Here is a 15619-nt window from a genome sequence, read left to right as displayed (position 1 = left end):
AATATATATCTCCCACACAAAATTATTGTATGCATAATAAGGCAGAATACTGGTGAGAGGGTTGGGGATGCAGTTCAGTGGTTGAATGCTTGCCCAACATACAATCTCCAGCCCTCTTGCATTTATGTGTGGGAACAGAGAATGGGAGGGTTTGGGGAGAGACTATAACTGGGAAGAGTTGATCTTTGAAGTCTTTCACTCTGTTGTCACAGAGAATCTTTGATCATTACTACTACTAGCCCATTTGATTATTCTGGCATGTTGTCCATCTTTCACTTAAAAATTACATTTTTATTTTGTGTGTGAAGAACGCACATGTCATGGCAATCCATGTGGGGGTTATAGGACAACTGTAGGAGTCAGTTCTCTCCATTAACTGTTTGTGTTCTGGGGATTGAACTCACATGGTCAGGTTTGGTGGCAGGTACCTTTACCCATTTTTTACTTTTAAGGAACATAAATTCACTAAGGATTAATTTTATTGGTGTCTGTGTTTATCTCACTGAGGTGGCTTCATTATTGATTGATTCTTTTCCTCTGAAAATCACCATGCAGATGACATTGTCTGGTTTGTTTACCACTGCATCAGTGCAACCTGAGATATGACATGTAATTTTACCATATATATATTAAAATTATAAAATTTTTATATATTGAATATATAAAATTATATATAAATTAAATGTTGAATAGTGTTATGATAGCAAAAATACATTTGAAGTTGTATAAATTATTAGTTAAGTAATAAACATTTACTTAATATATATTTCTTGGCATTTATGTAGTTTAAAGATTTTTTTTTTTAAGATTTATTTATTTATTATGTGCACAGTAGAGGGTGCCAGATCTCATTACAGATGGTTGTGAGCCACCATGTGGGTGCTGGGAATTGAACTCAGGACCTCTGGAAGAACAGTTGGTGCTTTTAACCTGAGCCATCTCTCCAGCCCCAAGTTTAAAGATTTTTAAACATAGTTCTCTATTTTTTTATTTATTTAAGAAATTTTTTTATTCATTTTACATGCCAACCATAGATCCCCCTCTCATCCCTCTTCCTGCTCCCCCACAGCCTCCCCTCCCAACCCACCCCCATCCCCTTTTCCAAAAGGGCAGGGGCTCCCATGGAGAGGCAGCAAAGCCTGATACATTTAGTTGAGGCAGGACCAAACCCCTCCCTTCCTGCATCAAGCATAAACAAGGTGTCTGACCATAGATAATGGACTCCATAAAGCCAACTCATGCACCAGGGGTAGATCCTGATCCCACTGTCAGGGGCCCCACAAACACACCAAGCTACACAACTGTCTCAGTTGATTCTATTTTAGTTATAAAACTTAATCATTAGGAATTGTTTGAATGATTTCTAGATTGAATTTTATTTCTTTTTTTTCCATTTTTCTTTATTAAGAAGTTTTCTACTCACTCCACATACTATCCACAACCCCCCCCCAATCCTCCCACCCCCCAGCCCTCTTTCCCAAGCCACCCCGCAACCCCACATCCCCCAAATCGAGGTCTCCCATGGGGAGTCAGCAGAGCCCAGCACACTGAGCCTAGGCAGGTCCAACCCCCTTCCCACTGCACCAAGACTGTAAGGTGTCACCACAGGCATTGGATTCCAGAACCTGCCCATAGACCAGGGACAGATCCCGATCTCCCTGCCTTGGTGCCCCCCAAACAGTTTGAGCCAAACAACCGTTTTTCCATATCCAGAGGGCCTAGTCCAGTCCCTTGGGGGCTCCACAGCCACCAGTCCTCAGTTCATGGGCTTCCACTAGTGTGGTCAGTCATCTCTGGACGTCCTCCCATCATGATCTCGACGTCCCTCACCTGCAGTATCTCTCCTCTCTCTCATCAATTGGATTCCTGGAGCTCAGCCTGGTGCCTGACCGTGGATCTCTGTATCTGCCTCCATCTGTCACTGGACAAAGGCTCTATGATGACAGCTAGGTTATTTGCTGGGCTGGTCACCAGAGTAGACGTTCCAGGCACCCTCTGGACCACTGCCAGCAGACCAAGGTGGGGTCAACCTTGTGGATTCCTGAGAGCTTCCCCAGCACCCTGCCTCTTCCTATTCCCATGATGTCCTCATCTATCATGGTATCTTCCTCCCTGCCCTTCCACTCTGTCCCTGTTCCAGTTTGACACCCCCCCCCCCCCCCACTCATGTAGATCTCATCCACTTCTCCTTCACAGGATCATCCATGTGTCCCTCCTAGTGTCTTTTCCTGTTAGCTAGCCTCTCTGGAGTTGTGGGTTGCAGTCTGACCATCCCTTCCCTCCCATTTAGTATCCACTTATGAGTGTTTGTCCTTCTGAGTCTGGGTTACCTCACTCAAGATGATATTTTCTAGATCCATCAATTTGCCTGCAAATTTCGTGATATCATTGTTTTTTACTGCTGAGTAGTACTCCATTATGTATATGTGCCATATTTTGTTTACCCATTCTTCAGTTGAGGGGCATCTAGGTTGTTTCCAGTTTCTTGCTATTATGAATAATGCTGATAGGTAAACATAAAATACTGTGATTCCCTATGGCTTTTTCAAGCATCCTTCATGTTAATTAATCTTTCTCCTTCCCTCTCTTGGTGTTGTCCTCATACCCCACCACTTTCCCCCTAGTTAAAGCCCCTCTTTTTCTGTTATCCCCATTTCTCCTGCATAGCACATACACGTGACATTTTGGATCTACAACTTCAGATAAATTGGAACATTCTGTGTATTTTCTGGGTCTGGGTAACCTCATGCATTATAATATTTTTAGTTCCATCAACTTATCTGAAAATTTAATGATTCATTTTTCTTACAGCCAAATAGTATCCCACAGTGTATGTGTACTGTATTTTTATTACTCATTCATCAGTTGAATGAAATTTAGATTGTTTCTATTTCCTAGCTTTCAAAAATAGAGCAGCAATCAACATGGCTGTGCAAGTAACTGTGGAGTAGGATGGAGAGTTTATGCCAAGGAGTGGTATGATAGATTTATTTTTAGTTTTTTGAGAATCATGTTTTCCACTTGATTTCTGTAGTGGCAACACCAGTTTGCAATCCTACCATATCCTTATCAGCATTTTTTGCCAATTGTTTTTGTGATTATAGCCATTCTGATTATGATAAGATGAAGCTTAAAGTAGTTTCTATTTTTTCTAATTTTTGAGACATGGTCTCTTTACATAGCCCCAGCTATCCTAGAATTCACTATGTAGAACAGATTGGCTTCAATTCACAGAAAGAAGTCTGCCGCCTTCTGCCTCCTGAGTGCTAGGATCACAGGCATGCACCACCATTTTAGTTCTCAAAGTATTTTTAATTTGCATTTTTTGAATTGTTAAGGTTGTTGAATCCTTTTTTAGCTGGCTATTGTTATCTTAACCTCATATTTTTGTCTCCTATTTTGTTCCATTGGTAAACATATCTTTTTTTGTGATTATACCTTGCTGTTTTGTTACTATATGACTATGTTTATGTTACTATAGCTCAGTAATATATCTTGTAATCTGGAGTGGCAATCACTTCAGCATTATTATTATTGTTTGTTGTTGTTATTTTGCTCAGGCTTGTTTTGGAGTCTTTTGTGGTCCCACAGATTTTTTTTTTTTGATATGGATTGCATTGAATCTGTAAATTGCTTTTGGTATATTTGTTAGTTTTACAAAATTAATTCTACCAGTTCATGAGTGTGAAAGATTTTTTTTTTTCCATCTTCTAGTGTCTTCCTCAATCTCTTTCTTTGGAGATTTAAATCTTTCATTGCAAAGTCATTTACCTTTTGGCTAAGTTTATTTCTAGACATTTTATTTTTATTTTATTTTTTTGGGGGAGCTATTGGGAATTACTGTGTGTCCATGATGTCTTTATCAGTGTGTTTATTGTATAGAAAGTCTAGAGAATGTTAAAGTTGATTTTTGTATCCTGCCAGTTTGCTGAAATTATTGATCATTTCTAAAAGTTTTCTATCAGGATACTTGGGATCTCACTTAAATTATTTATTTATTTATTTATTTATTTATTTATTTATTTATTTATTTATTTATTACTTTTTCTCTTTGTATTCCTTTAATCTCTTCTCTTGTCTTATTGCTCTAACTAGTGCTGGCCCTATACTGGAAAGGGGCCAGGGGAGTGGATGGCCTGATACTTTTCTTATTTTAATGGGGTTGACTTGAGTTTTTCTCTATTTAGGATGATGTTGGTTGTGGGTTTATTGTATATAGTCTTTGTTTTGTTGAAGTGTCTTCTCTCCAGTCTTATTCTCTCTAGTACTTTTATCATGAAGGCATGTTGAGTTTTCTTGAAGACTTTTCTGCATATGTTGAAATGGTCATGCGATTTTTGTCCATTTATGTCCATTTATATGATTTATTTATTGATTTATGTATATTATGACCATCCCTCCATCTTCAGGAAAAAGCCAACTTGATCATGATGAATTATCTTTTTGTTGTGCCTATATTCAGCGTGTAATTATTTTATTGAGGATTTTTGAATCTATATTCATCAGTCTGTAGTTTTCTTTTGTCTTTTCCTAGTTTTGTTATTAGAGTAATACTGACTTCCTAGGAGGAAGAAGTTTGGAATTTTAAAAATAATTTAAGAAATAATTGATTCTAGATCTTCTTTGCAAGTCAGGTAGAATTCTGTTGTATAACCATCTGAGCCTGGGTTTTTTCTTTTTTTGTTGTTAGAAGTCTTTTTATTTAATGTTCTGATCATCTTATTTGGTATATATCTTTTTAGATTGTAAATCTCTTCTTGTTTTGACTTTGGTGGTTTGAATGATCTAGGAATTCATCCATTTCTTTTAGATTTTCTAACTTAATGGATTATAGGTTTAAAAATATTCCCTTATAGTGTTCTGAGTTTCTTGTTGTCTGTCATAATGTTTCTTTGTTCATTTCTGATTCTACTAATTTGGGTCCTTTCTTTTGCTGAGTTGGACCATGGGTCTGTTAATCTTACTTATTTTCTCAAAAACAAACTCTCAGATTCATTAATTCATTGTATTGATTTCTTTGTTTCTATTTCATTAATTTCTGCTCTGATTTTGATTATTCCTACCCATATACTGTATTTGAATTTGATTGGTTCTTATTTTTCTAAATTCTTGAGTACTATCATTAATTATTTGTATGTATTCAACATACATGTGTGTGTATGTGTGCTCTTATGAATCCTTGTAGGAATGCTTTTAATGTTTCCAGACACATTGTTTTGTTTTTATTTAATTCCATAAAATTTTTTATTACTCTTTCTCATTTGACCCATTCACCATTCAATAACAAATTGTTTAATCTCCACAAGTGTGTGTGTTTACTAGAGATTAGTTTGCTATCAATTTTAAGTTTGATTACATTGTGGTCAGATAGGGTACATGGAATTATTTTGAATTTTCTGAAATTTTTTTTTTTTTTTTTTTTAAAGATTTATTTATTTATTATGTATACAGTGTTCTGTCTGCATATACACCTGCAGGTCAGAAGAGGGCGCCAGATCTCATTATGGATGGTTGTGAGCCACCATGTGGTTGCTGGGAATTGAACTCATGACCTCTGGAAGAACAGCCAGTGCTCTTAACCTCTGAGCCATCTCTCCAGCCCCGAATTTTCTGAAATTTTAAGATGTATTTTTTGGTCCCAGAATGTAGTCTATTTCAGAGAAGCTTCCATGGGCCTCTGAGTAGAATATATATTCTTTGGTGTTTGTCAGGAATACTCTGTAAAGATGTGTTAGGTCCATTGCTGTATGATGTCTTTTAATTCTGATCTCTTTATTTTTTGTCCAGATTATTTCTTTATTGGAGAAGGTGGGATATCAATATCATCTGTTATTATGGAATTAGAATGAATTTTATGTTTTTAATTTTAGTATTATGCTTTTTATGAAATTGGGTTCATCAGAGATTGGTGAATAAATTCTTAGGATTATAATTTCTTCTTGGTTAATTGTTGATTAAAATAAAGTGTCCTTTATCTCTTAGTTTTGGTTTCTAGTTTATTTTGTTTACTATTAGGGTAGGGGCATTTCTTTGTTTCCTGGTCTCTTTTGCTTGGAATACATTTTTTCCGTCCTTCTATTTTAAGGTATTACCTAAATTTAAAGCTAAAATTAGCTTCTTGTAGACAATAGAAAGATGGATTCTGTTTCTTACTGCATAAGTGTAATTTTCCTTAATTGGGGAAGTGTTTTCTTGATCTTGTTGAAGATCTGTTTTGTTTTTTTTTTTTCTTAATTCCTGACATTTTTCCCCCTACTTACAAGGCTTTCACCTGAGTTTTCTAATTGTGTTATTGAGTTTTGCAATTCCATCTTCATTTTATTTTATTTATTCATTTACTTTGCATTCTTTTCAAAATTTTTATTTCTTTGCTTTCAAATTCTCAATTCACTTTATACAGCTGTATGTCTCTTGAACTTCATTTGGGTGTTTATTGCTATTCTCATTAAGTTTGAGTTGTTTGTGTCTTTTTTAAAGTTCTTTGATGAAATTTAAGTTCTGATTGGAGAACATACTTGTAGAACTGGTGCATCTGGGGGGAAGATATATTGCCTTGGCTTTTCATATTGAGATTTTATGATGTGACCTGCACATGTATACTTCTTTCGTTGGTTGTATGTCTGATGTGAGGTTCTGACTGCCTCATTATTAGGCCTGAGGGATGAGGATGGCATAGGCAGATGAGGTTTTATGCTCACCAGGCTGGGTCCTTATATAGGTATGTGATCTGGTATCTGCCTGTAGGTTGTAGCCAGGTGCAGCCTGCCTAGGGTCTGGTGGAACTCACTAGACTAGACTAGTGCACATGGTCCACTGGTGTGGGGTCATTGCTGAGCCTGGGGGTTGTAGAAGGTACTGGCAGTGACTGATCAAATTAATTTGTGGGACTAGAGGAGGTACAGACAGGCCATGGTTCAGGGAACTCACCAGAGTGGATCTGAGAACAGGGTCAGGGAACAGAAGAAGGGCAGTGGATTGGATTTGACATAGGCAATTGGAGTGGAGGAGGAGGGGAGGGAGAATATAGGTAGTCTTCCTGGGCCTACCATGGTGCATGCAAGGTCCTTGGTAGCAAATGAGGCTGAGATCAGTCTAGTCCAAAAGACTTCTATAATAATAATATTATAGAAGAGTAATAATCAAGCTCCAGAGAAATTCAGCTTTCAGCCCAGGGTTATATAGCTTTTGCATGGCAAACCTTTGATGCATGTGGTGGCTCTTACTTGTAAGTACAATTCTAGGGTTGCCAAAGCAGGAGGAGCCTGGTCATGAGACTACCTTAGAGCTGTGCTACAGTGGGTGAAAGGTTCTGAGAAGGTATTATTGAGTCACTTTTGAGTAAATTGACATTTGGAACAGCTGCGATGGACTCTGGAGCCAGTATTCAGTAGAATCTGGTACTGTCTACTGAAGTGCTCACTTCTAGTTTCAATATGCATTTCAAATACTTTAAAGATGTAAAACTAAGAGCATTATTGTTTCTCTTTCAGAGTTCAATTCCCAGCAACCACGTGTTGACTTACAACCATCTATAATGAGATCTGGTGCTCCCTTCTGGCATGTATGCATACATGCAGGCAGAATACTGTATATATAATAAATAAATCTTAAAAAAAATAAAAGGGATGCACTTAAAAAAATGTAAAGCTTTCACTTCAATTAACAATATCAAACTTTAGCTTTTTATTATAATATTCAGGGTTTAAAAATTCTCAATTAGCTATACAATGACAGATTCTATAGTGCTTTAAGTACACATACTGCTTTTTCAGAGGACCTGAGTTCAGTTCCCTGCATCCATGCTGGGAGGCTCACAACCACTGGCAGCTCTAGCTCCAGGGGATCCAGCAACTTCTTCTAGACACTAAGAGCACCCCCACACACATGCCATATATTCACAGATACTGTAAATAAAATTTAAAAAATCTTAAAAATAAGCCAAAAAAGTATAGTGTAAGTTTGCCACTGAGATGGCTCAGTGGCTAGTCATAAGCCTGATGACCTGAGTTTGTTTCCTGTAACCCACATGGTTGAAAGAGAGAAGAGACTCCCAAAGTTGTCCTCATGCCCATCCATCCAAAATAAAATAAAGACAACAACAACAAAACAACAAAATCACCACACTATATAATGTAAAACTCCTTGAGGTTCAGCTTCACATTTCTCCAGAAGTTGTAATGAGCAGCTACTCTGTTTCCAGTCATCTGTGCTTGGGTTGTAGGCAGTGTTCACCTTTTGTGAGCATCTGATAATGACTTACAATTTTTTTAAAAATTTTTTTACGTGTATGCGTATTTTGTCTGCATGTATGTCTATGTCATGTGTGTGCTTGATGCCTGCAGAGCCCAGAAGAGGACATCTTGATTCCCTGGAACTGCAGTTACAGACGATTAGTTAGTTATAAGCCACCATATGGGTGCTGAGAATCAAACCTGGGTCCTCGGGAAGAGCAGCAAGTGCTTTTGACTGCTGAGCCATCTCCTTAGCCCCTGGCATTGATTTCTGATTGGCTTGTTTAATTTGCTCCTGGAATCCCTAATACACCCGGAACACAGTGTATTAGAAATTGCAGAAATAGAACTTATAGAATGATGTAAAGTTAATTGTCCTTTTTATGCTCACTTTACTTTGGCTATGGAGTAATGTTGTTGTTTGTTTTGCTCTTTACTCTTTGGTGGCCCACCATCCAGCTCACAAATAAATCACACATGGAGGCTTATTCTTACTTATAAATGCCCAGCTTTAGCTTTGCTTCTTTCTTGCCAGCTTTCCTTAACTTTAAATTATCCTGTTTTCTTACTTCTATAAATCTTACTCTTTCTCCATTGCTGGTTGTGTAGCTGGGTGGCTGGCTCCTGGAGGCCTCCTCCTTCTCTGGATATTTATTTTTCCCTCCCAAATTTCTTCTTCTATTTATTCTCTCTCTGCCTGTCAGCTCCACCTATCCATTTTCCTGCCTCGCCATTCAGTGCTTTCTTAGACTATCAGGTGTTTTAGATAGGCACAGTAACACGGCTTCACAGAGTTAAAACAAATCTACATAAACAAAAGTAGCACACCTTAAAATAATATTCTACAAGAGAGTAAGATTGTTTTCTAGGAAAGTCAGAAATTTCTCCTATGTTTCAGATACAGAAATGAAATGAAATTTCTTATCCTTGTGTAGATAACCAGTTTGCTCCCCGTGTTGTGAATATAGATGTCCATAGGATTTCTGTTTCTGCTAGATCTTTCTTCCTCTCTTTTAGCTTTGCTTCATTATTTTCTGAATTTATTTCTTTGCTTATATTTTTCATTAAAAAAAGGTATCTGTATTAGTTACTTGTCTTTTCGCTGTGACAAAATAACCTGACAAAGGTTAAAGTAAGGAAGAATTTATTTGGTTTAAAGTTCTAGAGAATACAGTCCATCATGGCTGGGAAAGTTAAGCATCAGGAGCAGGAAGCAAAGGCAGTCCATAGTCAGAATACAAAGAGCCCTGTAGGTGAATGCTGGTGCATTTCACTTTCTCCTTTTTATTCAGTCCAGGACCTAATTCATAGAATGGAACTTTCCACATTTAGGGTAGGTAGGTGTCCCACTCAGTATATTTTAGGTAATCTCCCACAGACATCTTTTCAGTGATTCTATATCCTATCAAGTTGACTTTCATAGTATCTTTTGTGACAGTATTATTGCTTAAAATCCAAAAATTCAGAGAAGTGCATTTATTTAATTATTTTGTGAGAAATAACTTTTTGCTTTTTGTTTATTTGTTTTGTTTTTTGAAACGGTGTTTCTCTGTGTTAACCTGGCTGTCCTGGAACTTGCTCAGTAGACCAGGCTGGACTCAAACTCAGAGAATCGCCTGCCTCTGTCTCCCAAGCACTGGGATTAAAGGCGCGCGCCACCTGGAAAGATAACTTTTTAAAAAAAGTTATTTAATTTTATTTTAGGCGCATTGGTGTTTTGCCTAAATGTATGTCTGTGTGGGGGTACAAGATCCCCTGGAAATGGAATTACAGACAGTTGTGAGCTGCCATGTGGGTGCTGGGAATTGAATTTGGGTCTTGTGGAAGAGTAGCCAGTGCTCTTAACCTTTGAGCGATCTCTCCAGCCCCTGAGATAACTTTCTTAAAGATACATTTTAATTTTTTTTACTTTAATTCTTTTATGTGTATGGATGTTTTACCTACATGTATATCTGTGCATGACTTTATATGCAGTGACTGTAGGTACCAGAAGAGAGTGTTGGATTCCCTGGGATTGGAGTTACAGTCCATTGTGTGCTGCCATATGAGCGCTGGGAATCAGACCCCAGTCCTTTGGAAAATCAGCTAGTAATTTTGATGGCAGAGCTCTCTCTCCACAATCACGACTTATTGTTTTAATTTTAATAGTGTGTATATCTGTATGTGGCTATGTGCACATGAGTGCCAGGACCCAAGGACACTAGAGTTGTTGGTTCCCTAGAGCTAGAGTTACACGCAGTTGTAACTAGCCCATTGTGAGGACTAGGAGCCAAACTTTGGTCCTCTGCAAGAGTGCTGCTAACCACTGAGCTCTCCAGACTTTTTTTCCCTACATATTATGTAGTTTAGGCAGGCCTCGAATTTACTGTGTAGCCAAACTGGCCTTGAACACTTGATCTCTTGATCCTAATGCCTCTGCCACTTGAATGCTGAAATTATAGGCATGTACCATTATGTTCAAGAAGATAATTGTTAATTTTAATAATTTAATACACATTTCCTCTTTTCTCCTGGTTTTTTTTTTTTTTTTTTTTTTTTTGTTGTTGTTGTTTGTTTTTGTTTTTCAGGGTCTATGTCTAGCCCAGGTTGGCCTGGAATTCTTTATGTAGCTGAGGTACCTTTTTTTGTTTTTTAATTTATGATTTTCCTTACATCTTCCAAGTGCTGAGGTTATAGGCATGTACTACCATGCCATGTTTAGGTAATTCTGGGGATTGTGTTAACTCCAGGGCATCCTGTCAGGTGGACAAGCAGTTTTCCATCTGAGCTAGGTGTACATTTCTAGCTCCAGAGTTCTGTTTTTAATTTTTTTTAAAAAGCATCGGCGGGATTACAGTAGATACAGTAATTTCTAAACTGATATATTCAGCATGGAAATATTTTAATATCATTAAATAGAAAGAAGATCTATCTTATTTTATGTTCTAATCATTAATTGCAGGCTAGTCAATCATGATAGTTAATATTCATTGCCAATTTCACAGAATCTAGGATCACCTAAGACAAGCCTCTGGGCATGCCTGTGAGGGTTTATTTATATTAGATTGAGATGGAAAGACCTACCTTAACTGAATAGTACCATTGCATGGGCTGGGATGCTGGATTGGAAGAAAAGGAGAGCTGAGCTGAGAATTAGCATTAGTCTTTCTTGGATTCCGGAATGCAAGTGCATGTGGATCAACCATCTCAAACATCATTGTTAAAGTGAACCCTCTTTTCTTTAAGTTGCTTTTGTCAGAGTATTTTATCACAACTGTAGCAAAGTGACTCATCCCTGTTGTATTTCTAGTTACACTACAGCATACCTCCTCATTCCACATTTCAGTGCTAGTAAGATGAATTTCTATATTTCAGATCAAGGGTATAAGACTTTATTTTATGACATTGGTGTTCTGTATGCATATATGTCTGTGTGAGGGTATCAGATTCCCTGGAACCAAAATTTCACACAGTTGTGAGCTGCCATGTAAGTGCTGGGAATTGAACCAGGTCCTTTGGAAGATCATCCAGTGCTTTTAACTACTGAGCCATATATTATATTGTGCTAGTTTATTCTTTCACTACAATTATATAAGTGACTTCTTTTTTCCCCTATCACTAATATATTAGGCAGTACCAATCCAATAACTGCAGAGTATCTTGTTTTAGTTTTGCTGTCTTGGAGTTGTATATAGGTTTTTTTCCTCTGTTTTTTCATAGATATTATATAAATTTGTATAATGTTCTTGTATAATTATTTTAGAAATACTTTGAAAGCTAAAAATGACTTATAATTTACTGCTTTATTAATATTCTTATGAAAGGGCTTGTCTTACTGATAAAGAAAAGTCCTATAAAGTTCTAAGTATAAATGCTTTTGTATGTTACTCACTAAATTTGATACTATGAGAGTGTACAATATTTTTATTTAGAAAGTAAATAAAATTAGATGGGTGGAAAATCTTTAAAATTGCCTTACTGGTCTGTGGTTTTTATTTTTTAATTTTTTATAGATACTGTACTCCAAGATACTTGGATTATGAAGATTTGGAACGCAAATACTGGAAAAACTTAACTTTTGTGGCACCTATTTATGGAGCAGATATTAATGGGAGCATATATGATGAGGTATATCTATATTTATGTTGTGGTTTTTAAAAGGTTGGTGATACTGCTTTTGTTTATTATTTTTAGATAACCAGTAAGTACCCAATTGTAGTTATTTATTTTTATTACCTTAAATTATGTGAATGTATTTGTGTCTGTGGGTGAGGATATGCATGTTTGTGCAAATGTTGTGGAGATTAGAGGCATTGAATCCGTTGGACTTGAAGTAATAGGTGGTTGTGAGCTCTCTGATTATAAGTATTGGGAACCTAACTCAGGTCCTCTGTAAGATCAGCATTCACTATTAACCACTGAGTCATTTTCTGCATCTCCCCCACCCCTCTTTTCTGTCTTTTGAGCCAGAGTCCTATATAGTTCATGCTAGTTTAAAACTTACTATTTAGCTGAGGATGACCTTGAACTTCCAATCCTTTTGCCTCTACTCCCAGTTGCCATGCTAAAACTGACAGTCAGAGGACAACTATCAGGACTCAGTTCTCCTCTTCTGCCATTTTGATTCTGGGGATCAAATTCTGGTCCACTGGCCTGGTGGCAAGCACTTTACTGGCTGTACTATCGTTCCATCCTTCTACATTTTATGTTTTTCTTTCATAGATAAATTATATGATTTCTTTTTCTTTTTAAAAAAAAATACATGCTGTGATAGTCTTTTTAAGCTATGAATATTATATTCATCATGACAATTCATCTTTAGTATATCAGCATGTATCTTTAAATTATAATTGAATATTCATGTATCAACTAACTTATAGGTCATATTGAGGTCACCAGAATTTCTCTAATGTTATTTATAGTAATTCCCCTACCCCTATATATAGGGTAAAGTGATGAATTCCTTTAGAGCATTTCAATTCCCTGAACTGTAAAAAAATAAACAAATAAATAAATAGAGGAAGAATGAATTTCACTATATAGTTAATAAGTGAGTGAGTTTTAGGGTGGTCCCTTGGTAAATGTTCTGTTCCTTAACAATCTTCCTTGTACTCACTCAGTGCATTGACCTCCATTGCTAACCCTTGCCTTAATTTTGTTGTTATATTATTTTAAATATTTTTATTTTGAAAAGTAAAACAAGTTAAAAAGCCCATGTCTTAGTTAGGGTTTGTACTGTGACAAAACACCATGACCAAAAAGCAAGTTGGGGAGGAAAGGGTTTCTTTGGCTTACCTTTCCCATATTGCTGTTCATTATTGAAGGAAGTCAGGAAAGAAATTCAGACAGGTACCTGGAGGCAAGAGCTGATGTAGAGGTCATGGAAGGGTGCTGCCTACTGGCTTGCTCCCCATGGCTTGTTCAGCCCGCTTTCTTATAGAACCCAGGACCACCAGCCCAGGAATAACATCACAGACAATGGGCTGGGTCCTCCCGGATCTATCACTAATTAAGAAAATACCTTTCACCTGGATCTTATGGAAGTATTTTCTCAATTGAAGTTCCCTCCTTTCAGATAACAGTTTGTGTCAAGTTGACATAAGACTAGTCAGCACAGTACACAAAACACAAATTTAAAACGTCTTTACAACTTGTTGTACATGAACATCTTTGTCAGAAACAACTTTTCTGACTTCCAGGAAGAATGTTATCAGCACCCTGTCCCCTCTATGCATGCATTACCTGTTATAGGTACCAGCTTCCTCCAGTGAAAACTATTGTTCTGACATTATAGTAACACCTTTTTTCTTTTCTTATAACAATATAATTCATTGTGGCCCGTTTCTGAGCTTTATATAGTTAGGATCATTTAATGTATATTCTTTTTTCCTTCCTCTCTCTTTTCATTTCTCCCTTTTAACGATTTGTTGCCAAGTAGCCAGACTGGCCTTGAAATCATACTTTTGCCTGTGCCCTCTCACATGCCCACCCTCAGTTCTGGGATTATAGCTGAGTTGGACCAACCAACCCTCTTTGTTTCATTTCCAAGCTTTTCTGTATTGTTTGTAGCTATAGTTCACTAATTTTAATGGCTGTATGTGATTTGACTTTGTGAATGAGATAGTTTGTCTTCTTGTTAATAGTCATTTGGGTTGCTTCTATTTTTGTTTTTTTAATGAACAAGGCTTCTATGAATGTTCTGTACATGATTCCTAAGGCATAGAAGCATACCTTTCTGTTGGTGTATAGATAAACACATGACTGGCTTTAGAAGAAAACTTTGCAGTTTATAGTTGCCCTTCTTGGAGCAATGTTTGAGTTTTTCCTCTTCCTTGTTCTGTAGATTTTAGCTGTTCTGTTAGGTACACATGTACTGTCTTGTGATTTTTGTTTGTTTGTTTTTGAGACAGGGTTTCTCTGTAACAGCCCTGGCTGTCCTGGATCCGCTCTATAGACCAAGCTGGCCTCGAACTCACAGTGATCTGCCTACCTCTGCCTCCCAAGTGCTGGGATTAAAGGTGTGTGCTACCTTGTGCTATCTTGTGTTTTTAAATTGCATTATGATACTCCCCTCCCCCAGGTCTACTGGCTCTTTGTGGGATTTTTTTTCCCATTCTGCTTCTACTTCCCTTCCCCTTCCTCCTTCTCTTCTCTTATCTTTTTTTCTCTCTCCTTTCTTCTCTTTCCTCCTGTTGTCCTTTCTTTTGTCCCCCTCTCCAGTCTCCTCCTGTTCTTTCCTTTCCTTCCCGTCCCTCCCTTTCTTTCTCTTTTCCCTTGTACCTCCTCTCCTCCTCCACCGCTCTTTTTAAGTCAGGTTCTCACCCTGAAACCTTGAGTGACCTAGAACTTGCTATGTATTCCAGCCTGGCCTCAAATGTGTGGTGATCCTCCTGCTTTGGTTTCCCCAGGGATGGAGCTATAGGTATGTGCCTCCATGCCACCTTTTTGTTTTGTTTACCTTTTTTGTTTTTGAGAGGATCACTGTAGCTGAGGCAGGCCAAAATTACTATGAAGCCTAGTCTGCTTCAAACTAATAGAAGTTCTGCATCCATGCCTATAATCCCGGTTTTTTGTTTGTTTGTTTGTTTGTTTGTTTTTCAAGACAGGGATTCTCTGTATAGTTTTGCGCCTTTCCTGGAACTCACTCTGTGGCCCAGGCTGGCCTCGAACTCACAGAGATCCTCTTGGCTCTGCTTCCCAGTGCTGGGATTAAAGGTGTGTGCCACTACTGTTCGGCTAATCCCAGTTCTTGCAAGGCTGAGGCAGGAAATTCATGTCAGATAAATGTGTTGTCCAAGAACACCATGTGGTGAATGAAGTTCTCTAAGCTACCAAAGCTGTAAGTTTAAATGCCACAAAGCCAAAATTGTTCAAAAAGAAAGGAATAATTGCTTATCATAATATATTTT

At 37.4% G+C, this 15619-nt stretch overlaps 1 protein-coding gene across 5 annotated transcripts in view; it reads left to right on the top strand.

Annotated features, from left to right (window-relative positions):
- Kdm4c (lysine demethylase 4C) overlaps positions 1-15619 on the top strand; it is a 206503-nt gene that overhangs the window by 22812 nt on the left and 168072 nt on the right. For all 5 annotated transcript variants that reach the window (XR_008213975.1, XR_008213976.1, XM_052718457.1 and 2 more), the window contains one exon: positions 12224-12338. Coding sequence is in view for 3 of the 5 variants with exons in the window: in XM_052718457.1 (XP_052574417.1) it covers positions 12224-12338 (115 nt within the window). In the remaining 2 variants the exon portion in view is untranslated. The remainder of the gene's footprint in view (positions 1-12223; positions 12339-15619) is intronic.

The sequence above is a fragment of the Peromyscus californicus genome, unplaced genomic scaffold (assembly GCF_007827085.1).
Source record: "Peromyscus californicus insignis strain IS unplaced genomic scaffold, ASM782708v3 Scaffold_5__1_contigs__length_169319896, whole genome shotgun sequence".
In the NCBI taxonomy this organism is placed as follows: Eukaryota; Metazoa; Chordata; class Mammalia; order Rodentia; family Cricetidae; genus Peromyscus; species Peromyscus californicus.
This window is presented reverse-complemented; position numbering and strand designations above follow the sequence as displayed.